Here is a 27,180-nt window from a genome sequence, read left to right as displayed (position 1 = left end):
AGGATGCTGCCTGGTCTGGAGGTTATTAGCTATGAGGAGAGGTTGGAGAAACTCAGATTGTTCTCACTAGAGCGACGGAGATTGAGGGGTGACTTGATAGAAGTTTACAAAATTATGAGTGGCATGGACAGAGTAGATAGTCAGAAGCTTTTTCCCATGGTGGAAGAGTCAATTACTAGGGGACATAGATTTAAGGTGAGAGGAGAAAACTATAAAGGTGATGTGCGGGGCAAGTTTTTTACGCAGAGGGTAGTGAGTATCTGGAATTCGCTGCCAGAGGAGGTGGTGGAAGCAGGTACGATAGTGGTGTTTAAGAGGCAGCTTGACAAATACATGAATAGGATGGGAATAGAGGGATATAGACCCCGGAAGTGCAAAATGTTTTAGTTGACGGGCAATATGATCGGCGCAGGCTTGGAGGGCCGAAGGGCCTGTTCCTGTGCTGTACTTTTCTTTGTTCTTTGTTCTTTGAAGGTCAGTGAGTAGTGGTGATGGATGAACCCAACTGAGGTCCTCCCTTCGTGCTGCATTTGACAGTCGCTCTTCCTTTCTCTTATCCCACACAGAACCATCCCCAACACCCCTAACAGGGTCTTCCTCTTTCCCTCCCAACAGAATTTCCACCCCTCTCAACAGGCTCTCTTTCCTTTGCCCCTCAAATGGCCCCTTTCGCTTTCTTTATCCCTCTACTGAGTACTGTACTCCCTCCAAGAAGGCCCCTTTGCTCTTCTCCCACATCCACCCCCATTGATGCTTCTTGAAGGAAGGTTCCATTCACATTTGTGGATGTGAATAGGAGGCAAACCATTCATTAAACTGCTTTCAGATAGAGTTGCTCAGGGTTACTTCGCTAAGCTAAACAGTGAACTCAATAATTTAATGGAAAATTTGAAAACTATCCCCTGTAATAACCAAGATTGATCATCATTTTTACAATCGCCCCAAAGTGCTTCAGGTACAGTGCATTACTTTGGAGGTCTAGCGGTTGTGCACAGCAAGACCCCACAGTGAGATTATTAATGGTGCGCCCCTTTGACCTGTTCATCACGTAAAGGGGTAGTAACTTCTCCCCTTTAGCCTCTCTGGGGAGTGGGGTGGCTTCTCCTGCTGTGAGTGTACATCAGAAACCTGGGCACAGATACCCATCCTATTCCCAGCTTTATTCTAAATGGTTGGATTCACAACATTTCTGACAGACACTCCTGAAAGGCAACAGCCAGGAGCACAAATCCAGAAACTAGTCCCTGTAGCGCCATGGAATCTTTTAACACCCATCTAACCAGGTTTATCCACCACAGATCAGGCCAGAGTCCTTTCTGATTGATTCATTCATGGGATGTGGGCATCGTTGGCTTTGGCCAGCAGTTATTGCCCATCCCTCATTGCCCTCCTTGAGAAGGCATTTAAGAGCCAACCACAATCAAGCGATCGAACACTCTGCAATTCTCCTTTGTAAAGTTTATTTAACACCTTATCCAAAAGCCAGTGCTCTCCTGATACTCCCATCAATACTGTAAGTTTATTTTATGTGACTAATTCTGCAATGAAGCTAAAAGCCACAGCAGTCGAAATCAGGGATGAAAGTACAACCTGAATCAAACTGGGACAAGATATGCAGACTATGAATGTGTGGGATTGTTATATTATGGCTGCGGTGTCTGAATCAGTCTTTACTCATCCATTCAATGCTCACTTGCAGCATGTAAAATTCATAGTATATAAAGACCTGTTGTCCCGGCATATTATGCAATGGGAGACATATAATTAAATGAATTCCTGCTCGCGCTAACTAAATAAGGCCTACATTTTTTCCCCACTCCTCTCCTGAAGGCACCAACTCATGTTGTGGGCGTTGGCCATCTCAGTCAAACCACCATTCGCCAGGAACGTCAGACCTTGGGAGGCTAATCAACACTGGGGGCATCACAACTGCACCCAGCCCTGCTCTGTCTGACATGTGGGCACTTTCTGGCAGGCAATGGATGGTGGTCAGGAATGGGAACCCCAGCTGGTTTTTCAGTCTCCATCGCCTCTTGAATGCAGAGGCCAATTGCTTTGCCACTACCGCAGCACTGGCTGATAGTAACTTACTCAGTATGGAGTAGGAATTGAGTCTGGCCTTCATGTCCATGCTTTATAATGGGCATTGCACTTACCGTTCGGGTCATCAGGAAAACTCCATGGGCAGAATTTTGAGTTCAGCGCGCGGGCGCAGCTGGCAGGCCGGGAAACAGGCCTCTGCGGGTGATTCCAGACTGGTCGGGAAGGGCTGAGCGGGGGTGGGGACTGGCAGCTGGCAGGTCCAATTGTGCAGTGTTTTGTATATGTGCAATGGTCTGGCATTGAAGACCAGGGAAGGTTCTGTTCATTTGTTAGGACTGTCAACGTGAGATAAATTTTCTTTTGTCATCATGGCCTGAGTATGTTTCGCCTTTATTATTGAATGTGGTGCAGGGGACGCCAGTGTGTAATGCTGGACGTGGGTGACTCGAAACCTTATTGCACAGACACTGAGTGGACTTTGGGGTCAAAGGAAAGGGTCATTTCAGAATCCAGGATGGAGGTGGCAGCCCTGGCATGAGGTGGTAACGGTTATTTGGCAGCCTAGCAGAAGGAGCATTGGATCAAGGTGTCCCTGGTTTCCCTGCCCCCCCTGAAGGATACAGAGGTCTGCCTCCACACCCTCAGCATTCTCCTCACCGTGCTCCTCTTTGACTCACTAATGGACTCATCATCTTTGGCCTGTGGAGCTGCGTCAAGATCCTCTTCCTCCAGTGGGTCCCCCCTTGCCAGTGCCAGATTGTGGAGAGTGCAGCATGCAACCACTCTGGGGGGTATTGCAGTGCTCCCCCTGAACGGTCCAGGCAAAGGAAGCGAATCTTCAGAAGACCTATGGCTCTCTCCATCACCACCCTTGTGGAGGCATGGTACCTATTATACCGTTGCTCTGCCTCTGTTCCTGGGTGGAAATACTAACAATGAAGCCCCGAACAGAGATGAAGCTGCCAAGTACCAATAAGTCACCAGCAGCAAACTTCCTACCAAACTCCTCACTACTCACACTGACAATGGGACTGACCCTTTTTATCCTGCCGATGGATGAAGTTTTGCAAATTGTCAGCTGGCCACCTGCCCATTTTGCCCTTGCGACGAGCATAAAATTGCACAGGTAACATAAACTCGGCGTCAATTGCCTTTTTAATGGCCTTAACTGGCCTGTTAATTAATGGCGGGCACGGCTCCAACTCCCGCTCACCAACCGAAATATTGTGCGATGACGTCGGGACGCTCATCCCAACGCCATCACGTGCCATTTTACGCCCGAACGGGTCAGGTGCCCGCCCAGCCGCTCAGCGAAAAATTCTGCTCCATGTGTTGGGTCATTTCTCTGTGGGCTTTTTCTTCCAAGATCTAATGAACATGTTCCTAATGAACATCCCAAAACAAAATTACAGAATGCACATGGTCAAGGAATATTACTTCATTTGTATAGATTACCAAAGAAACACTTGCATTTTAAGTCAGGAGTTTGGATGGAAGCTCCTGCTCCAGGACCTGAGCACAATAATCTGGGGGTGGCAGTGCTGAGGGTTTTCTGCACTGTTGGGGTGTTGCCTTTTAGTGGAAATATTAAATGAAGACCCTGTCTTGTCCACTTGAGTTCATGTTAAAGATCCTGTGACAGTGTCTGAAGAGCAGGGGCTTTCTCCTGGTATCCTGGACCATATTTATTCCCCAGCCTACAACACCAAACAGATTAACTGACCATATATCTCGTGTGCTGTTTGTCGGGCATCCCATTGCCTACATTTGCTGCTAGATTTGCCTACATAAGTGATTGCAGTTTACAAGGAATTCCTTGGCTGCGAAGCACTTCAGGACATCCCAAGGACATAAAAGGTGCTGTATAAATGCAGGTCTTTTGTTCCTTTTCGAATTGGCCCTGGTGTTTGATTATTTTACAGTGCTACCTCAGCAAGGTACCAAAAATGCTGCTCTTTACTTCAGAAGCTCGTTACTGTCTTGGCACTGGAAGCCATGTCAGTTCCATGCCTCAGCTTTGAGTCAATTCGACCTAGAAATTCCTTGGCTCAGCAATCTCCATTTTCCCTTGCAGCTCCTGCTACTAGAATTATGGAAAGACTTTGCTGGTGTTGGCAATTTACACAGAGCTTTGGACCTTGCTCAAAAGCAAAAAAAAATGGATAACTTTGGGTGTAACTAGTTAAAGGAACATTGTGACATTGGAACATAAGAAATAGAAGCAGGAGTGGGCCATACGACACCCCGAGCCTGCTCTGCCATTCAGTAAGATCATGGCTGATCATTTACTTCAATTCCACTTCCTTGTCCAATCCCCACATCCCTTGATTCTCTTATTCCCCAAAAATCTTGTCGATCTCAGTCTTTAATATCTTCAACCACTGAGCATCCACAGCCCTCTGGGGTAGAGAATTCCTAAGATTCACCCTTTAAGTGAAGAAATCTCATCTTAGTCCTAAATGACCGACTCTTATCCTTTGAGTTTGACCCCTCATTTCGTCCAGCCAGGAGAAACAGTTTCTCAGCCCTTCCCTGTCAAGCCCTCTCAGAATCTTACATGTTTCAGTGAGATCACCTCTCCTTCTTCTAAACTCTGGAGAACGTAGGCCCATTCTAGTCAATCTCTCCTCATGGGACAACCTTCTCATCCCAGGTAATCACAGTAAAGTACCTTGTAAGAGATTTTACCACATTTACATGTGGCTGATGATGCTTATTTGCCTGAGAATATCTACCAGCAAACTCTTACTCAGTCTGCTCTGTTCTGGTTAACTCATGGACTCAATCTACCAGAAAACTCCAAAATGATTGGTGGTGCTAACCCTTTAGATGTTAAAAGTCAAAGTGAGGGGAACACAGGACTCAAAGGCAAAGTTGAATCATTAAACACAGAATCTATTCTCCTTTTAGGTGGATTTTTGTATCCGTGTAACAGAAAGCTGGGGCACAAGGTGGTTTTGCTGATGCCCCCATGGTGAAGCATCAATCTGGCCATGGCACTGCCAGGAGTCTATAGGCATCACAAAGTTCTAGAACACTTCCACCAAAGAAACCTTGATGTCCATGATGAGAATTCAATGGCAAAACAACAAGGTCCTTCATAGTGCTCAACTCAACCACATGGAAAATACCCTCCAAGAAACTTAACTTAGATCGGCACTCCATGTCTCCCACATGGGCGATTATCAAATCTCTAAGCAGATCTTTAGTGAGCAATTGTCTAAGGCAAACAACATCAAGGTGGTCAGTATAAGGACACCTTGAAAAAGAGCCTTACAAATCTCTGCATTGCTGACCACCTCGCAGCTGACTGGCCCACACAGAGGCAAGCACTGAAACTCAGTTCAGTATGTTTCAAAAACCATCTACGCCCAACTCATGACACCCAACATGCCCAGAGGAAGGCCGGAGGCAGTGAAGCTACAGGAGCTCCCCTGAGCACCACAACGATAACAGGAGCTGCCAGTTCTGTGGACTTCTACGCCAATCCTGCATCAAACTCTTCAGTCACGTGAAGAACCACAGAAGGCAATGAAATCATTTACAGTTTGGATGTACTGAAACGAGGAGTCTTCCGCAATGACTGTGAAGAGGTGGCTGTAGAACACAAAAGTCCCTGCCACTTTCTCCAGATGTTGAAAAGCATGCCAACCCTTGCTATCTGCTTTACATACAAAAACTAGCAGCAGCAACAAGCTCCCAGGGAATGGACAATATTCGTGCAAACCATCAGCTGCCCCTCGATTTGAGGATGACATCTTTCAGAGTCGTGGGCTTTCTGCTCTGGATCTTCATGTGACTGAACAGGCTGATTCTTGACCCACAGATCCTTGGGCACATGAGGCAGGGTGTCCCAGGCGGTGGTGGGATCCAGAGTGTAGGATTTGCTTCCTTTTCTTTCCTTCTCTGCCTCATCATTAAGATATTGGGGCTGAAAGCATAATGCAGCTTTAGGGACAAGTTGTCACTGTTTTGACCCATTGGTAGCAAACTCTTCCCGGTTGTTAATGTCAATGCTGCCACGCTTCAAGGAGAGCTTCAGTGTGCCTTTGAACCGTTTTCTTTGTGTTCCCTTGGAACATTGCCATTTGAGAGTTGAGAAAACAGGACCTGGAAGGGGAGTCACTTTTTGGCCATTTGGACACAGTATCCAAACCATCAAAGTTGATTTTGCCGGAGTTTTCCCTGAATGCTGGTGGAGCTGGCTTGAAGAAGGACACTAGCATTTGTTCGACAATCCTCCCATTGAATCTGTAGGATGCAACAGAGGCATTGCTGATGGAAGTTCTCTAGTGCTCTTATGTGTCGCTGATACACAGTCCAGGTCTCACTGTGGTAGAGGAGTGTGGTGACGGCAACTGTTCTGTACACTAGGACTTTTGATGATTTGCGAGATCTCTCAACGATTGCTGCCATAGTGTGCAGAAGGCTGAGCTGGTACAGCTGATCCGGTGTTGGATCTCCTCGTCAACGGTGGCCTTTTGAGAGAGGTGGCTGCCAAGGTAATGGGAACTGCACAACAGAGTCTCTCCTTCAACGCACATGGGAGCTGGAATATTTGGCTGGCCAGGTGAGGGTTGATAGATGAGTTCTGACCTTGATGAAGTCCTCACTGCCATCCCAAAAGGAGAAAAGGCCATCCTTCTGGTGAACTTTATTAATGATAGGACTGGCCATGACTCTGATGTCTGGAGCGGAGCCACTGGGAAAAATGGGGTGGGAAAATCAATGCAAATGGCATCCTCCTGCTGATGACATACGCTCAACATGGCCTCATTACAACAAACAACTTCTTCCACCCGAAAGTCAAATACTAAACCAACTAAACCAACTATCCCCCAACATGCAGTGTTGGTAAAGAATGAGCAGAGAAATGCAAGCCCTTAATTATTAGGCTCAGAGGTCTAATTTACCTTTAGTTTTAATAACAATGGTGCAGGAACACAAAAAATGAACGAGAACATATAATAAAATATAAATATGTGTCATTAAAAAATGTTTTTCATGCAGCCAAAACAATCTCAGAGTTTTTTCTCCTTAAAAGTAGGATAATTCCTGGACAAGCTTTTAAAGCCTGTGTTCCTTAGTGGGTAATTAAGAGGAAATTGAGTTCCCTGAAAATAATGGAACAAGTGTTCCCAGTTGGACTGGATTGTAGTAATTTCCTCCACGTTCAAAACCCCAGAGTGAAAATCAAGCCTTTCCGCACAATCGCATGCCACTTTCTATCACTTAAAATCACTGCTTGGTTGCACCCTGAAGAAAGTTGCCATCATGCAGAAAAATAGCAAACTGCAAAGCCATCTCCAAGGTCACCACTATGTAGAGCGCAACTCTAGCAGGACTTAGATCAGAAGAATAATAGAAATAGGAACAGGATTACTCCGTTTGGCCCTTTGAGCCTGATCCACCATTCAACAAGACCATGACTGATCTTCCTCAACTCCACCTTTCCACACCAACCCCCAAATCCCTTAATTCCCTCAATACCCAAAAATGTATTGGCCTCTGTGAATGACCGAGAATCCACAGCTCACTGGGGTTGAGAATTCTAAAGGTTCACAACCCTCGAGTGAAGAAATTTCTCTTCATCTCAGTCCTAAATGACCACCCCCTTATCCTGAGGCTGTACTCCTGTGTTTAGGTTCCCCAGCCAGGGGACATATTTTCTCAGCATCGACACTGTCAAGTCCCTTAAAAACAAATTTCTAAGTTTGATTTATTTTACTTATCATTCTTCTAAACTCCAAGGAACATAGGTCTAGTCTATGAAGTCTCTCATCATAGGACAATCCCCTTCATCCCAGGTACCAATGTCCCCTTCCCCCAAAAACATCTACCATTTAATAGTCACCCAAGGGGAAAGCAATCAGAAATGTAGCACAGATTTTTATTCTTGTTAAACCTTGGGGCTTGGGGCCAAAAGGTGGAAAGAATGCAAAAAATATCAGACACTTTCACAGAATTCTCACAATAACTTCTCTTAATAGCACATTCAGACAATCCAATGTGCACTTGTTTATGGATTGTTCATGGATACAGAGGAAAATACCACTCCATACACTCAGATACACCACAACCACCTCCTATAAGATTTATGGCTTAGCCACTGAAAGAGGGACCATATACAGGAACCATTGCTTCGCTCAACATATACCACAATGTTTATCAATGTTTATCGAGCAATACATTGCTGATGGTCTACACACCAGAGCAAACACAAAATACAACAACCTATTTAAAACACCGCCCAGTATTTCTACATCAAAGGATTCTCAAAATGAATGCAAAATAACGTCGCAAAACATTTTTATTCTTGTGGCTGAAATGTTTCTGTAATCTTGACTCAGATGGTTAACTTGAAAGCTGCCCTTACACTTCATAGCTTACGCTAAAAAGATGATCTGATAAATCTACAAACTGAAACCTCAGAATATAAAGGTAATGAGCAGGAAGGAACAGCTGGACAGTTAATAATTAAGACCATGCAAATATTTTCTTGGAATGTAGGCAAAAATATTTCAAATCAATACATATGGACATGGTGAATATTCAAAACCATTTATGATCTAAATCAAGACCACCTTAAAACAACTGTGCTTTGTGACATGTTCCTTTGGGAAGGAACTACAAGGTGGTAGAAAGTAGGTTTATGCCCCACTTGCACATCCAACAGAATTGTCCATCTCAGATGCACAAGTGATGGGAGAAAAGAAGCAAAGGAAACCCTAATAGGGCAAGTCCCAAATGATAGCACTGCACCTCACAAAGGACAGGGCACTGGATGAAGAGTGGATAGCACTTTCACCAAGAGCTGGCACAGGCATGATGGGATGAATGGCCTCTTTCTACGATTCTGCTGCAAGAACCTGGTTGAGCTGCATCTCCTGAAGTACCAGTTCCATCGGGCAAGCTGCATCTCCTGTCGGCTAGTTCAGGACCTGTCCACGTTGAGGGTTTGCAGGCCCATCCCACGTGTGGCAAAACAGTGAACTGGCAAACTCTGGCATGCAGGCAGCCACATGATACAGGAAAACGTTAAAAAGGGTATGGGGGACGAAGGAGAGAAAATCTAGAACTCCACTCACAACAAAACAAAAGAAAAAAAGGAAAGAAAATATAAGGTTGTCACTAGAATTTTGAAGATGAAATTATAAGAGTAAACCATGTATTACTTTATGGTAGACATTCAGATCCTAATATTAGCGACATTAGGAATCCTTGTATTGCAATAGACTTTTCATTGAACAGCTTCTACAATATAGTCATTATCCTAAGTGACAAAGACTTCACTGAAGTGCTTAAGGTTTTGCAAAAAATATGCACTTTTTTTTTAAAAATGAAAGCATTGTAAAAGGGAATTGTTCCTTCTGGCCTGCTTGATGAAGCACCAGTCAGACCCATGTGTGTGAACAGTAAAAGATGATATCCTGGCCACTAAGCAGCACACACACCCGCCCACCTATCCAGACAGTCTTCAGCTGAACAAAGCATCCTTATATATCTTGCACCTCATTTGGGACCTCCTGTCGCCTCTACCATTTGTTATCAGTCGCCATTCACATGAATGTTGTCTCCCACCTCAACAGTCACCTGATGGATTTAGGTCTACTGATACAGAAATTTCCAGTAGACTAAAATTAATTATTTTGGGCCATTAGTGGATTTGACTTCTTTTTTTTTTTAAATGGTATTACGATTATTATCCCTCATTTGTATTTCCTGTTCTACCGTTACCTTGCCTAATGACTGAAGCAGCAGATTATCTGCCAGTGCCCCTCTCCAGTTTCCTGTGGTGGGGAAGTCAGGGACCCCAGGCACAACTCTCCTGTCTGATTCTCACTCTCCAGTTTGGATCAGAAAGTGAGGGGGGTGTGGGGGGTGGTGGTCAGACTCCAACTTCCATCTCCCCCTGTCTTATGGTGCAAATTCTCAACCATTTCTGTGATGTGAACCTCTTCTTCTGTAAAAAAAAGAAAGACTCACATTTATTTGGTGCTTTTCAGAACCACGGAACATCTCAAAGTGCTTCACAGCCAATGAAGGACCTTCTGAAGCGTAGTCTGGAATGTAGGAAACACAGAAAACAGGAGCAGGAGTAGGCCATTCGGCCCTTCAAGCCTGCTCCGCCATTCAATATGATCATGGTCGATCCTCTATCTCAATGCTATATTCCCGCTCTCTCCCCATACCCCTTGATGCCTTTAGCGTGTCTGCTAATCTCTGCTAATCGCAGAGAAACTTGGCAGCCAGTTTTGCGCACAGCAAACTCTCACAAATAGCAATGTGATAATGACCTGATGTTCTGGCGTTGTGATGTTAGTTGAGGGATAAATATTGGCCAGGACACCAGGGATAACTCAAAACAAAAGCAAAAATACCTGGAAAAACTCAGCAGTGTCCGACAGCATCTGCGGAGAGGAACACAGTTAACGTTTCGAGTCCAAATGACTCTTCATCAGAACTAAGGAAAAATAGAAAAGAGGTGAAATATAAGCTGGTTTAAGGGGGGGTGGTGGGACAGGTAGAGCTGGATAAAGGGCCAGTGATGGGTGGAGATAGCCAAAAGATGTCATATACAAAAGGACAAAAAGGTGTTGAAGCTGGTGATATTATCTAAGGAATGTGCTAATGGTGACATTAAGGGTAGAAAGCAGGACGAGCAAGGTACAGATAGCCCTAGTGGGGGTGGAGTGGGGGGAAGGGATCGAAATAGGCTAAAAGGTAGAGATAAAACAATGGATGGAAATACATTTAAAAATAATGGAAATAGGCAGGAAAAGAAAAATATATATAAATTATTGGAAAAAGGGGGATCGGAAAGGGTGTGGGGATGGAGGAGAGAGTTCATGATCTAAAGTTGTTGAACTCAATATTCAGTCCGGAAGGCTGTAAAGTGCCTAGTCGGAAGATGAGGTGCTGTTCCTCCAATTTGCATTGAGCTTCACTGGAACAATGCAGCAGGCCAAGGACGGACATGTGGGCATGAGAGCAGGGTGGAGTGTTGAAATGGCAAGCGACAGGGAGGTCTGGGTCATGCTTGCGGACAGACCGAAGGTGTTCCGCAAAGCAGTCACACAGTCTGCGTTTGGTCTCTTCAATGTAGAGGAAACCGCATTGGGAGCAGCGAATGCAGTAGACTAAATTGAGGGAAGTGCAAGTGAAATGCTGCTTCACTTGAAAGGACTGTTTAGGCCCTTGGACGGTGAGGAGAGGGAAGTAAAGGGGCAGGTGTTGCACCTTTTGCGGTTGCATGGGAAGGTGTCGTGGGAGGGGGTTGAGGCGTAGTGGGTGATGAAGACGTGGACCAGAGTGTCCTGGAGGGAACGATCCCTGCGGAATGTCGCCGGGGGCGGGGTGAAGGGAAGATGTGTTTGGTGGCAGCATCATGCTGGAGTTGGTGGAAATGGCGGAGGATGATCCTTTGAATGCAGAGGCTGTTGGGGTGATAAGTGAGGGCAAGGGGGTCCCTATCATGGTTCTGGGAGGGAGAGGAAGGTGTGAGGGCAGATGCGCAGGAGATGGGCCGGACACGGTTGAGGGCCCTGTTAACCATCGTGGGTGGAAAACCTCGGTTAAAGAAGAAGGAAGACAGGTCAGAGGAACTGTTTTTGAAAGTTCCCGCGCATCTGCCCTCACACCTTCCTCTCCCTCCCAGAACCATGATAGGGTCCCCCTTGTCCTCACTTATCACCCCAACAGCCTCCGCATTCAAAGGATCATCCTCCGCCATTTCCGCCAACTCCAGCATGATGCCACCACCAAACACATCTTCCCTTCACCCCCCCCACCCCCGGCGGCATTCCGCAGGGATTGCTCCCTCCAGGACACCCTGGTCCACGTCTCCATCATCCCCTACACCTCAACCCCCTCCCACGGCACCTTCCCATGCAACCGCAGAAGGTGCAACACCTGCCCCTTTACTTCCCCTCTCCTCACCGTCCAAGGGCCTAAACAGTCCTTTCAAGTGAAGCAGCATTTCACTTGCACTTCCCTCAGTTTAGTCTACTGCATTCGCTGCTCCCAATGCGGTTTCCTCTACATTGGAGAGACCAAACGCAGACTGGGTGACCGCTTTGTGGAACACCTTCGGTCTGTCCGCAAGCATTACCCAGACCTCCCTGTCACTTGCCATTTCAACACTCCACCCTGCTCTCATGCCCACATGTCCGTCCTTGGCCTGCTGCATTGTTCCAGTGAAGCTCAACGCAAACTGGAGGAACAGCACCTCATCTTCCGACTAGGCACTTTACAGCCTGCCGGACTGAATATTGAGTTCAACAATTTTAGATCATGAACTCTCTCCTCCATCCCCACACCCTTTCCGATCCCCCTTTTTTCAATAATTTATATATAGTTTTCTTTTCCCACCTATTTCCATTATTTTTAAATGTATTTCCATCCATTGTTTTATGTCTACCTTTTAGCCTATTTCGATCCCCCTCCACCCCACCCCCACTAGGGCTATCTGTACCTTGCTCATCCTGCTTTCTACCCTTAATGTCAATGATAATATCACCACCCTCAACACCTCTTTGACCTTTTGTCTATGACATCTTTTGGCAATCTCCACCTATCACTGGCCCTCTATCCAGCTCTACCTGTCCCACCCACCCCCCTTAAACCAGCTTATATTTCACCACTTTTCTATTTTTCCTTAGTTCTGATGAAGAGTCATTCAGACTCGAAACATTAGCTGTGTTCCTCTCCGCAGATGCTGTCAGACCTGCTGAGTTTTTCCAGGTATTTTTGTTTTAGTTTTGGATTTCCAGCATCCGCAGTTTTCTGCTTTGATCACCAGGGATAACTCCCCTGGTCTTCTTTGAAATTGTGCATTGCGGTCTTTTACACCCACCCGAGCAGGCAGACGGGGTACATGGTTTAATATCTTATCCAAAAGGTAGGACTTCCAACAGTGCAGCACACCCACAGTACTGTGCTGGAGAGTCAGCCTAGATTTTTGTACTCAAGTCGTGGAGTGGGACTTGAACTCAGAACCTTGTTACTTGAAGGCAACAGTGCTACCAACTGAGCCACAGGTGACCCACTTAAAAGGTTGGTGCAAGCCGCACAACTATAGGGTGGCATCTAATTTTAAACTGAACATTGTCTTACCTTATAATAGCTATAACAGAAGTACAGTAGGAAGGTTCCAATTGCAACAATGACAGTATCTCCCTCACCTCAGTTATTGCAAAGGCCAATGTTGTGCTATTTCTGGAGATCTTTTGGAACAGCCCGTTCCTGGAACTCAGATTTCCTGAAGTCTTCCACTGAAGTGATCAACACACTTTTAACTCATTTCTAATTTAAGGTATCACTGAAAAATTACAGGGATAGCCTTATCTAGTTTCGAAGGTTATGAGCAGAATCAATAGGGTAGGTTTTTTTTTCAATGTTTCCACTTGTGGAGAGTCCAAAACTAGGGGCCATAAATATAAGGTAGTCACTAATAAATCCAATGGGAACTTGAAAAACTTCTCTATTCAGTGAGTGGTTAGGATGGGAAACTTGCTATTATATGGGGGACTTGAGGCGAATGCCATCGGTGTATTTCAGAGGAACCTGGATAAGTACATGAGGGAGAAAGGAATAGAAGGGTATGTTGAAAGTGAAATGAAGGAAGTTAGGAGGAAGCTTGATACGGATGAACACATTTCCTGTGATGTTATGTCCCTGATTTACACCAGTTTAAGTAGGTTGCAGGTTCAGAAATAAATCCAGAATTGTTTAAATCAAGCCCTTTATATGACCAATAATTGCGTGCGTTCTCTGTAGAAATAATTTACAAACTTTAAAATTCAGTTCAGGGTAGAAATTGGACATGGCTGCACTTTTCTTCATGGCAGGAGACAGCACCACTAGGGCCCTATTTGATGGGGGGGAGGATACATAAATTGCTAGCCCTCTGTCTCTATCAGTCCATAAAATAAGCTTTTGAAAATGTTAAGATACACTAAGTAGTGTTGTGTAGATAAGCTTGATCATTTTCATGTGAGCGTTGTCATCTTAAGCCTTTTAAGTTACAAATCCTGTTTCCTTTAGTACATTTATTTTAGTTTCAATTTAAGGTAGCGGATAATGAAGAAGAAACATTGAGCTATTTGCCTGGCTTTCCTTCTGCTCCTTGCCATTAGTAACTGTTGCTAACTGGTAACTTATGATTATTATTTTTTTGAAGCTTCTGGTTAGTTAAGTTTGAACTCCTTGTTGCCACATGTTGCTTGGCACATTTCATGTTTGTTCAGTTGTAGTTTGTTGCTGTTTAGGCAATATGATGCCAACGTGGCACAGGCTGGGCCTAATTTTAACTCCCTGGAAGTGAATGGGTTTTGAGTGAGCTTAAATCTTGCCCTAAATTTGACTGACCTGTAGAGTGTGAGTGGAAATATGTGCAGCTTTATCCTATAATACATGCATACACACACATGAATACATATATACACATATACGTACAAACAGGATTTACTAAACTTGCACAAGTGGACAGCTGAGGAGGTGCAGTTATTTAAAGTGCTGAAAAATGCTATTTTCACTGGGATATTTAATGAACCTCTCAAAATCTGCCACTTAACAAGTAGCAGATTGTTTATGATTATGTTGCTTGACATATGGCAGGTCCAGGACCTCGGAGTAGGTGAAATTCTTCAGTGCTCTGCCTACTATTGTGCCTCTGTCTCTGCAGTCAATACACTGCCCTGTTTCAGAGACCACATTTAAAATCTGACTTCATCCGAAAATTATGTCTGGATATTGGACAATGACCACTCATTTTCCTTTCTTAAGCTTGCTTCTCCAGAGTCTTTGCTTGCAAACAGCTCAAAGAAGACATGATTAAGTAAATGGAGGAAATCTATGCTAGGGGCCCAGAATTCTTGCGTTTTACCAAATGACAATAATGAGAAACATTTAGTCTGGTATTACTCCTTCAACAGTAAGGGCAAACTCAAAGTGCAGGGGCAGGAATTTAATGTTGTTTTGTAAAAATCTTTATCACTCCAGGGATGATAAAAAGGGAGAAAATCCTAAACACGTTCTTAAAAATTTGCAATATTCCTCAATGTAGAGTTAAAAGTTAATTCTCACCCACACAAATAAACAATGGAAAGCTTTCTCTTGTTGGCTTTGTCCGGGTGACCCTGCATTTTCTTGGAGCTAACATCAGTACAGGCACAAAGGGCCAAATGGCTTCCTTCTGGGCTGAAGTTTTATGATTCTGTGGCTGCACTTCCATTTGACTCAAAGCCACCAATTTGTATTTGTCACAGAAAAACTGACAAGACTCAGAACCCGACCACAAAGCACCAGTTTAAATCCTGAAACAACGCTGAATCCCATGTCACAAAAACAGAATTTAACTTTCAGTTTCACTGCCTCGAAAGCTAACAGGGAGAATGTGGAAAGATCCCATAGCACTATTTGAAGAGTAGGAAGTTCCTCTTCGTCTGGCCAACATTCCTCCCTCATCCACCACAACCAAAAATAAAGAGCTCATTCATTTCACTGCCGTTTATGTGACATTGATGTGCGCAACATGGCGTCTGCATTTCATCCTATATAAACAAGAATGACAGCACTTCAATGTAATGCATTGTATGTGAACTGCACTGGGACATTTGAGAGACATGATGAGGTGTATATAAATACAACTCTTACTAATGCATAAATCTTGTGCATACATGTGAATGTTTTCTGGAGGTAACTTTGATCTAGTTCACTCATTTATAAGACATGAACGATGTTTTCTTTGTAAGACGTAAGGGCGCCTTTCAGGTACAGGGTCAAAAAGTAAATCTTTACTAATAAGGGTTTAATTGTTAAGTCGGTTGCAGATCTTAACCCAATGTCTCAATATTTCTTCAGAAAGCAGACAGGCACCTCATTACCAACTTTCTCCCCTGCCGTATTGGCCTAAGACCTACCTGACGTGGAGTCCTCTTCTCTGAGAATTCATAGGGAGGGTAAAGTCTCAGAGCTGGGAGTAAATGATTGTACCCGTTTCCCTTCCTCTACCCTACTCCGAATGTGGCAGTGAATTCGCAAACCAGAACCTTCTGCCAATGCCATTGCCCATCAGGAAAAATCAGCCCTATCGTTCCACATGTGGCATTGGCTCTCCAATATTCCACTCAGTGGGCATTGCTGTTGTGAGACATCAGGCAGGTAATTAAGAGAGAAGCCCTATCTTGTATATATTTTCCGTCGGACATTATTGGATGGAGATCGGGAGCTGGAGATCTGGCTGGTTTGACCAGAGTGGTTCTAATTGCAGCATCCACACTGCTGCCCTAGCTGAGATTGCCTAAACTGGCTTCCAGGGTTGCATTTGTTTAGCACCCCATGAGTCAGCACTGTTAATCACCGAGCCATCTTGCGGGGGAGGGGAGGGGAGATGGGAGGGGGGAGGGGGCCAGGGGGGAGTGGTTTGGTTGGAATTTGAAAAAGGAGCTAAAAGCAAGGTTGTTTTTTTTTAGCCTGTAACATAAAGCAGTGATGACAGGTCTTGTAATTTGACTACTTGACTCATGTCATAAAGACTACTGAAACATTTGCAGAAATCTGGAAAGAGGAAACCAACTCACCCTCCTGATCAATGGTACCGTGCATAGTATTGCAAAGGAGGAGGTGGTGGCATAGTGGTATTGTCACTGGACTAGTAATCCAGAAACCCAGGGTAATGCCCTGGGAAACAAAAATAAAAATGCTCTGGGGACCTGGGTTCAAATCCCATCCATGGCAGATAGTGGAATTTGAATTCAATAAAAACCCATCTGGTTCACTAATGCCCTTTAGGGAAGGAAATCTGTTGTCCTTACCTGATCTGGCTGACATGTGACTCTAGGCCCACAACAATGTGGTTGACTCTTAATGCCGTCTGAACAAGGTCAATTAGGGATGGGCAATAAATGCTGGACCTGCCCAGTGATACCCACATCCCATGAATAAATATAAAAAAAATACTCCATTGACAGATTATTGCCCACTCACTTAACCTATCTATATCTGTTTGTGACCTCCTTATGTCCTCTTCACAGAGGCCAGTGATGCCCATGAATGAATAAAAAGGATAGTTAGGGTAGGAAGGAGGCTTGTGTGAAACATAAATACAGACAATGCCCTGTTTTGGTTCTGTAGATTCCATAGAAGACTCTCATAGTTATAGGAAAATCTTACCAGATAAGGAAGATGGGCAACTAAAAATAAATTATTGAGCAATAATAGAAATGGTTATAGTGGGGAGGATATGTTCTGTGTTCATCATGATGAGGAATAATATCGTTGGGATGTCACACACCTGAGCCTTTGGTCCAGCAGGAGTCAGGAGTAGGGCAAAGTCCACCAAACTCCATCAGCAGTGGTCTTTAACTGCGGCCTCACAACAGCACCGGTCAGTGTGGTGCTTCTGGTCTCTACGCCAGCTGCTGTATTATGTCCTTCTGTGTGACATTGGGAACTTGCTGTCAGTGAGCACTGGGTTATCAGCAGGCTGTTGCATGCTCACTAGGAATTGGGATCAGACTCCCGGACTCACTTTATATGGAAGCCTATCAGCTGGCAGAAAGAGGCTTTTAGCACTTCAATCCGTGCGGGTTTTGAAGGCAGGTCAATCAGGTGATAGGGCTGTTGAAATTCAAAACTGTCACTCAGCCCAAGTTTATATTGTGTCTTAATTACCTCTTAAAACCTCAGCTGCAACGTTACACAGGCTGGGGCCAAAGCAAAGAAGAGAAATTAGCTCTTTAATCTCAGCTTGTTTCAATGTTCTGTAATCTGCAGGACAAGATTGGATAATGGAGCCAATGTGTGCACTGTTGTTCCACCACTCTTGCAGTTTGTCACTGCCAAATTTACCAAGGTGATTAAGATTAAGCGATGAATCAGTTGGATATGAATAAACTGCTACAGTCTCATGTTAAAGTAAACACATTGCACTTATCTGATTTGATAACCAATAGAAACTGTCTGGTACAGCAACGTCATAAGACATAAGACATAGGAGCAGAAATTAGGCCATTCGGCCCATCGAGTCTGCTCCGCCATTCAATCATGGCTGATAAGTTTCTCAACCCCATTCTCCCGCCTTCTCCCCGTAACCTTTGATCCCCTTACCAATCAAGAACCAATCTATCTCCGTCTTAAGTACACTCAGCCTTCTGTGGCAATGAATTCTATAGATTCACCACTCTCTGGCTAAAGAAGTTTCTCCTCATCTCTGTTCTAAAAGATCTTCCCTTTACTCTGAGGCTGTGCCCTCGGGTCCTAGTCTCTCCTACTAATGGAAACATCTTCCCCAGGTCCACTCTATCCAGGCCTTTCAGTATTCTGTAAGTTTCAATCAGATCCCCCATCATCCTTCTAAACTCCATCGAGTATAGACCCAGAGTCCTCAAACGTTCCTCATATGTTAAGCCTTTCATTCCTGGGATCATTCTCGTGAACCTCCTCTGGACCCTCTCCAGGGCCAGCACATCCTTCCTGAGATACGGGGCCCAAAATTGCTCACAATATTCTAAATGTGGTCTGACCAGAGCCTTATAAAGCCTCAGCAGCACATGCCTGCTTTTATATTCTAGTCCTCTCAAAATAAATGCCAACATTACATTTGCCTTCCTAACTACCGACTCAACCTGCAAGTTAACCTTAAGAGAATCCTGCACTAGGACTCCCAAGTCCCTTTGCACTCCAGACTTCTGAATTCTCTCCCCATTTAGAAAATAGTCCATGCCTCTATTCTTCCTACCAAAGTGCATGACCTCACACTTCCCCACGTTGTATTCCATCTGCCACTTCTTTGCCCATTCTCCTAACCTGTCCAAATCCTTCTGCAGCCTCCCCGCCACCTCAATACTACCTGTCCCTCCACCTATCTTTGTATCATCCGCAAACTTAGCCAGGTGCCCTCAGTTCCTTCATCTAGATCATTAATGTATAAAGTGAAAAGTTGTGGTCCCAACACTGACCCCTGCGGAACTCCACTAGTCACCGGCCGCCATCCTGAGAAGGACCACCTTATCCCCACTCTCTGCCTCCTGCCAGACAGCCAATCTTCTATCCATGCTAGTACCTTGCCTCTAACACCATGGGCTCTTATCTTACTGAGCAGCCTCCTGTGCGGCACCTTGTCAAGTTAAGAGTTTTGCAGCATTCCCGCTGTAGCATCATGCCCTGAAAGCATCAAGGCAAAAACTAAGTTGCACGACAGGATTCCATCGTGTCCCAGTAGGTAGCACGCTGAGTCAGAAGGTTGTGGGTTCAAGTCTTGAACAAAAAAAAAACATGAGCTGATGCTGCAGTGTAGTACTGAGGGAGTGCTCCACTGTCAGATGTGCCTGTAAGGAGGTCACTGAGCCAGTTAGGTTTCTACGACATTCTGCTGCTTCTATCATCATTTTTTTTCTCTCTGGTACCAGCCCACAGATAGCCAGAATTCAAATTGAATTCAACTTCCCCCCCCCCCCAGAATTCTAAACAGTGTAATTTGAACCAAATGCCACACCACCAAACTCCATACAATACCAGTATTAGTGATGATCTCAGTGCAGGAGTATTTATGTTTCTTGATTTTAAGGATATTCTGCAACACATGACTCAGAATTAAACCATTCGAATTCTGTCTCTGGTGAGCACTGATTTCCTGAAGTCTGGAGGTCAGGAGTGAATGGTGATTAATCGTGCTGCAATCCACCAAACACCATTATTTAATAGCTATTTTGCAATATATCAACAATTATAAAGCACATAAAATAAACTAAAATCACAAAGCTTTTTCACAGTGGGAAAAGATCAAAGACAATGACAGAATAACAGAATGCCAATGATTATGGTTTCATTTTAAAGTACATTGAAGTGAAAGTCTCCTTTTGTGTGAATGCTTATTATGCATTATGGGTCTGTACATTGTGGAAATTCACTTGCATGGATGTGGGGTAATGCTCCCAGAGTTAGCCTGATGTTGACACCACTGGCCCTTGTGGAACCCAATAGCTCCAATAAGTGGGCCCGTACTCTTTATGCCGGCTGCATGAAACAACAGGTTGCCCGCTTTTCATTTATTTTTAAACATAAGCATTTGTCAGTGTTTGACATCTTCATGTTTGACGAGACTGTCAAGAATTTAATTCCCTGTCTTGCCATCATGGGATTTGAACTCAACTTTTGGGGTTGCTAATCCAATACCATAATCTCCAGGCTCCCTTACTTAATGTTGATGTGTTTCAAGAGAGAAGGGGAGGGGGGGGAAGTTACATTTATGTAGCACTTTATCTTCTCCCTCAGAAACATTCCAAAGTATTTCAAATATAAAGAATTATCTTTTGGAGTGCATTGCCTACTGTTACGTTTCCTTTTTATTCAACCTCAAAATGCAAGTGTTGCAGGCATTTATTGCCCATCCCTAATTGCTCTTGAGAAGGTGATGGTGAGCTGCCTTCTTGAACCACAGTGGTCCGTGGGGTGTAAGTACACCTACTGTGCTTTTTCCTGCAGTGGTTTGATGCAATTGAGCAGCTTTATGGCAGTCAAGAGTCAAACTTTCCTGTGGATCTGGAGTCACATGCAGCCCAGACCAAGTAAGGATTGAAGACTTCCTCCCATGCAGAGCACCAGTGAACCAGATGTTTTTTTTTTAATGGCAATCATGATCATTATTAATGAGACCAGCATTTTATTTCCAAAATATTGATTAATTGAATTCAACTTCCCCCCCCCAGCTGCTATGGTGGGATTTGAACTCATGCCCCCAGAGCATTAGTCCAGGCCGTAAAGTTGCTAGTCCAGCCACATTACCATTCCCTTGTAAGTGTGTCAGCCGTTCTGTGCACAGCAATGCCCCAACAACGAGATGCAGAATCAGGTTATCTATTATTGTTGGTGTTGACTGAGTGCAGAATTGTTTGCTGGAACATTGGGAAAACTCCTTTGAATAATGCCAGGATATGTTTAATATCCACCTGAACCAGTAGAACAGGCAGGCGGGACCCCGGTTTCAGACCTCCTCACCTGATGGACGGCGCTTCCTCAGTGCCACAGCATTGAAGGAGCAGAACGGTGCAGTAGGACTTGAACCCCTAACCTTACGACTCAGGGGTAAGGAAGTTTAAACAGGACACCAGATCCTCCTTCCACTTATATATCCTTGAGAAAATGACAGCTACCATCAGCTGCCTTTCGGAGTGGTTTTAAAAAAGCTGTGTGTTACTGAACTGAGGGAAAACTATTGGAGTCACTGCATGTTTTGATAACTCTTATTCGAGTGTAATAAGATGACTAGCTTTAGGCATGAGCAATCAACCCAAGAGGAAGTGTGGTCATTGTTATATCAGCAAATGCAGAGAAAGGAAGACTGCATTACCTTTATTTAACTCACAACAGCTGGCAGGAAACCCGGCTTATTCTTTAAAGTTAGATTTCCTTTTTAAGGAAGTCTTGGCAGTGTGATCTGTGCGCAGGCACTGTTTACTGAAACCAGTTCTAACCACTTGAGCCTGTCGTACAGAGTAAAATCAGTGCAGTTGGCCTGGCAAAGCTTATTCTCCGCTCCCCTCCCCCATACCGCCCTTCTACTTGAAAGGACGGATACCAGACTAATTGTGATTTAGCGGCAACTCAGTTTATTTTAGTGTCCTTGCAAGGTGTTTGTGAGAAAGCTTTTGGCAGAACTTAATTGCTAGCTGGTTTTATTAAAATGCTACCAGGTTTCTGCAAGTTTCCGCACACAGATAGGTTAGACTGGTTGAATGGCCTCTCCCATCTGTTCGCATCCTTGAGAGGTCACAGCTGTCCTTCATGCTGCACAGTCGGCAGGCCTGCCAACCCTCCAAGGATTGTACCAAAGTCTCCCACATGCACAAAATAATCTCCAGGACACTACTGCCAGCAACCTGGGAGAAACATCATTGGACCGTTGACAAGAGCGGTGTGTATTCTTTCATTTTCCTTGAACACTTTGCTAGGTAATGCTCCTGTGAAGCACCTCGGGACCCTTCACTGCATTTTAGACCGTGTTCGATTCCCACGGCAGGGCTTGAGCAGAAAAATCCAGGCTGACACTCCAGTGCAGTACTGAGGGAGGGCTGCACTGCCTGAGGTGCCGTCTTTCGGATAAGAGGTTGAACGGAGGCCACCATCTGGCTGCGCAGGTGGATGTTAAAAGATCCCATTATTTTGGAGAACAGCAGGCGAGTTATCCCCAGTGTCCGGGCCAATATTTCTCCCTCATCACAAAAACAGATTATCCGGTCCATGGTCACATTGCTGTTCGTGGGAGTTTTCTCTGCACACATTGGCTGCAACGTTTCCTACACAACAACAGTGACTACACTTCAAAAGCACTTCAGTGGCTGTAAAGTGCTCTGAGATGGCCAGTGGTTACGAAAAGCGCTACATAAATGCAAGTTTTTTCTGTAGTTGATTAAAGGCGCTATACAAATGCAAGCTGTTTTTCTAGGCGTTGTACAGATGCTGGAGATGTGGCAAAAGAAGGCAGTGTGGCTGGGAGGGTGGTTGTTTTTATTCATTCATGGGATGAAGGCTTCGCTGGATGAGCCAGCATTTATTGCCCACAAGGTTGAAAGTGGAAGATCTTGTGACGAAATCGCCAGCAATCCAGTGGATCACCTCATTTGGGCCATTAAAGTAAAGCTGATGTTGCAAAATGCAAATACCTTTATATTTCTTTTTACCTGCAGATTGCAGAGAGAAGTTAAATGAGTGCCCATTAACCGGGAACAGCAGTCAGTGTCTGAAACTGATTTGCATCCTGTTATGACCAATATGGCAAATAAGCAAAACAACAGTTTCTGTCATCTTGCTGGATCTCCCATTTTTAGCATGTACTATCTGGAACACAAAACCAACCTGAAACATTTGCTTAAAAAAAAACAAGTTTTAAAACACCAAGGCTTAATTTTATCCTCCCTGTATAAAAGCAATAGCACCAACAACAAAAAGTATATACTTGTCCGACAAACAGGTCCAGGATTTTAAATAAGCAGACAGGAGTCCACTGGAGACCATTGACGCCAGGGTGATCGCTACATCATACCTGGAATTTAACCCGTCCGTGATAAGCCTTTTCTAATGCCTACACTCACTTCACAGCTTATCGAAGGCCAGAAGTGTGGTTAGCTCTTATCATTGTACAAATTCTTCCCCAAGATGCCCTCCATGTGCGAGTAAGTTGTCCACCATCTCCCTGTCGCTAACTTCTCAGCTGCTCACACCGCCTTGTGACAATCCAGTTTGAGTTTTAAGCAAAACATGGCATCAAAGTGGTGGAAGACCTGGCCCTGTTTGTGTAGCTGCCGTCAGTGGTCCTTTTCAGCCATGCTAGTCCATCCCGTCCCGGTTGGCATTGCTGGTGACTGACACAAACTGTTTCTTTGCACATCCATAAGGCGTTGGCCTGGTTGGCTTGGTTGGCAGCACCCCCGCCTCTAGGCCGGGATTTTCCGGCCCCGTGGTGGGCGGGACTCACTGTGGGCGAGGCGGTGCCCCAGCCAGAAATCCATCAACTTGCAGCCGGACCTGACGATCCCTGGCAGCGGCCGGGCGGGCGGGCGGGCACGGGAAATCCCACTCCCTCAGTCAGAAGGTCATGGGTTCAAGCTCCACTACAGATACCTGAACATAAAATCGAGGCTGACACCTCCAGTGGAGTATTGAGGGAGTGCCACACTGTTGGAGGTGCCGTCTTTTGGATAGAAGACAGGCTTGCATTTATACAGCTCTTCTTATGACCACTGTGTACCTCAAAGCACTGTACAGCCAAGAAGCATTTTTGAAGTATTGTTATTGTTGCAATGTAGGAAGACACGATAAACCAAGGACCCCTCTGCCCCACTAAGTGGACATAAGAAAGATCCCATAGAAATATAGCAAAGAAGAGTAGGAGAGTTCTCCCCAGTGGAGACTGGAGCATCAGCCTAGATTTTGTGATCAAGTCTCTGGAGAGGCACTGAAACGCACACTGTTCAGACTCACAAGGGCCATGCTTTAGTAACACACTGCATTTCACTTTAAGCTATTGTGATATCATGTCCTGACAAGAGGAGTAGTTGGAACAGTGACGGAGCCTTTTTACAGGAACATGGAACAAGAATAAACCTTTCTTTCCATAGACCGTGTACAAATTACTCAGGCCTGGATTTTTCCTTGCTCTTTTCATTTCCTGAGGAAAAGATTCTCCCCGCCCCCTTTCCAAAAAGTAAATGGAGCAGGTCCACAATGTTATCTAGTCTAACATCCTACATTCTAGACCCATATCCATGATATCTCCACAGTCCCAGCAGCTGCCATCTTGCTCTAAGGCTGAGGCACAAAATTATTCTAACTGATAGAATAAAAGTTTCTCTGTGCTAAGTCTGTGCTGCACTGCTGTTTCGTTTTGAATTTATTACCACAGAGGCATAAATTCAGAGTGAAATTTACAGCACATGGTCACTGAATCACACTTTAACTTGGCTCCAGCACCTTCACTAAGACCTGACCAATTAGGCGCCTTAGTGCTGGAGCTGCTCCAGGTTAACGTTAAGGTCAATAACACAACATTTTTTCTGCTCAAGATACTCATTGAGACACAATCCCAAAGTCTTCGTGAGCATTTGACGTTCCGGCTTCCGACAGACAGGGGGGCCGAGGTCCTCTCTCCTCACTCTGGTGACTTTTGGAAGAAGCATGACCTCACCCACTGGAAATGGCCAGGAAAATTCAAATGTTATACCACACGACAACTTTCCATCAGTTGCGTCATGACAATGCAAAGGATGGCCGCTCATCTCCAGCACCCAGGAAATTCAGAGAGCATTGGCATGGATGGCACATTGGGTGTTTTTTTTAAATGCTGCGTGTTGCTGGCAGCCTAGAGACAAACTCACCAAAAGTAGGTGAATGATTCTGTGGCCAGAATATTTGCTGGGTTGGGGTTGCATCTTCGTGGCAGGCTGACATTCCGCCATGTTGGGAGTTATACCCCAACTCCACCCAAGCAGAAAGGATAAAAGAGCATCATCTATACACCAAATGCGTTTAGCGACCAGCACTAATGGGCTAGTAAGTTCAGAAATTTAAAAACTTCCAGAAGACTGATGACAGCTGAACTAGAAAGCTATTCGCTCCAAGGATCCTGCCCCCACACTCACCATGGACCCCCAGATTCCCCCTTGTAGACATTGATTTGAAAATCTATGGTCAAACAGTAACACCAAAATCCAATGCATGCCAACAAGTTATGATGGGTATTAAAACTGACTGACCTGGGTCAATGGGGCCACAGACTGAGTTTAGCAAATAGATTTAAACTGTGGTAAAATGGTTTCATTGCACTGTGGATGAGTGAGGTACTGCAAATAGTACAGCGACATCTGGTTATATTAAAACCTTGTACAGAATGGGTGTCGCTAAGTAACACATATTGTATTTCAATAAAATAATTCACATTTTTCCACGGGCAAAATTGTTTCTTGTCTTGTATTTCTAAATTGGTTTTGAATCCCAGATCACCAGTACACTTTGTTAGACATACAGTACATTTTTGTAATAGACTATCATTTTAGATGTAGATTAAAGCAGCTGGAGTACTTCTCGCTTGTTTAAAAAGTTAAGAATAGACCGAGATGTTACTTGTCACATGGTAACATTTAAGATAAGCCAGAAGCTGAACTTCAGTGACTTGTGCTGGAATATGTTTCCACAGATGCTGGTGGCCCATGTGTGCTGTGTCCAAATGGCTGATATTCGCAGGTGGGCATCAGGGGCATCTAGACCATGGCAAAAGGCATCACAGTGGAACCCAGTCCTGATGCCACCCAATCTCCACTTTCCAGCAGGAGTCACCGAATAGCGATCAGAAGCAGGAGCCTTGGCTGCCACAGATGCTGAAACTAACTGACATGCCCCACTTCCACCGAGGCTGAAGCTAAATTAGGAATATATAGGGCTCAGAAATGCAAAAAGCAAGGCATTATCTATTGAGCCTTTAGGAAACTCCAAACCTTATTGCTAAACAAATTACATCACAATATTTCAACTTTGAAATTGATTATCACACACTCGTTACACTGTTAAAATCTGGACAGCAACAGTTAAGCACCAGGCTGTACATAATATCAAGCTTTCAACATGGACTATCACCAGCCACAAACATCCACAACTTAAAGCCAGCTAGGAATTGACTGCTTTGTTCAATTCTATTGATATATCTGAGCCACCAGCTGATCACTGTTACGGACACACGCGTAGAGTGGACACAGAATTGATGAAGCAGATCTCCAGATTGCAAATTTGTTGTGAGGCTCAAGCAGAATTTCTGCTCGTCTTTCAGCTCCCACCTTTTAGGCTTGGAGCTTAGACTGGGCTGTAAAGCAGAAGATGAGCGTCAGATCAGCAGATTGCCACACCAAACTTGTCCTTTAAAGATCACAGAAGTGATAATAAATAGGAGGGACCGTCTGGCCCCCTTAGCCCACAGAAACTAATGGCCCCATCATCCTTCAAGGAACCATTACACTGTCTGGAAGATCATTCCAAACATCAATCACTGCGTATGTGAAACATTGCTCCTTCGCATCAGCCCTGAATAGCTTTTACCAAAATGCCGATCCCTCCAGCTCCTCTTCCCTCTAAATTAGTGCTGCTCTGTGCGAAACTTTTCTATTCCACTTAGTACCTTAAAGACCTCTGGAATCTTTCCTACTCATTTAATTCCTTTCAAGGCTGATGATTCAAAGTTTTTCTCATGGTTAAGGAATCCTCAGTACATATGCCCAGTTTGTAACACAATACTGCCTGGAGCACAAAAACAGCCTGAGCTGCTGTCAGTCCAAATCCTGAGGGCATATGTTTATGGGTCAGCTTCTTCTGAATGCAGGCACTGTGGAGCTGGGATATAAATTCAGCATTTTCAAGCCTCAAAAATAATACAAGATAGTTCTAAGTTTCACTTATCGGTTAAGGGGAAAAAAGTATTTTGGCTGCTGGTTAAAACCAATATTAGTCAAAGATATTCAAAAAAAAACACAGCTAAAGTAGTGTCCTCAGAGTACATGGCAATGCATAAGTTGACATAGATTTTTAACCAGACCGGTGTGGGTTTATGGTGCTAGATGTAAAAGATGCTGATGTGTCTATATCTGGATAGAC

At 44.6% G+C, this 27,180-nt stretch overlaps 1 protein-coding gene across 4 annotated transcripts in view; it reads right to left on the bottom strand.

The window, feature by feature from the left end:
- Positions 1–27,180, bottom strand: part of zcchc24 (zinc finger, CCHC domain containing 24) — a 207,344-nt gene that overhangs the window by 157,799 nt on the left and 22,365 nt on the right. Inside the window, exon 3 of one of the 4 annotated variants that reach the window (XM_078530878.1) lies at positions 25,496–26,395. The exons of the other annotated variants lie outside the window; for them this stretch is intronic. Within the exon in view, the coding sequence (XP_078387004.1) occupies positions 26,156–26,395 (240 nt within the window). The 3' untranslated portion in view covers positions 25,496–26,155. Of the gene's footprint in view, positions 1–25,495; positions 26,396–27,180 lie in introns of those variants that run through there. 4 annotated transcript variants of the gene reach the window in all.

The sequence above is a fragment of the Cetorhinus maximus genome, chromosome 27 (genome assembly GCF_964194155.1).
Source record: "Cetorhinus maximus chromosome 27, sCetMax3.hap1.1, whole genome shotgun sequence".
NCBI lineage: Eukaryota > Metazoa > Chordata > Chondrichthyes > Lamniformes > Cetorhinidae > Cetorhinus > Cetorhinus maximus.
Note: the sequence above shows the minus strand (reverse complement) of the source record. Positions and strands in the feature narration are given on the sequence as shown.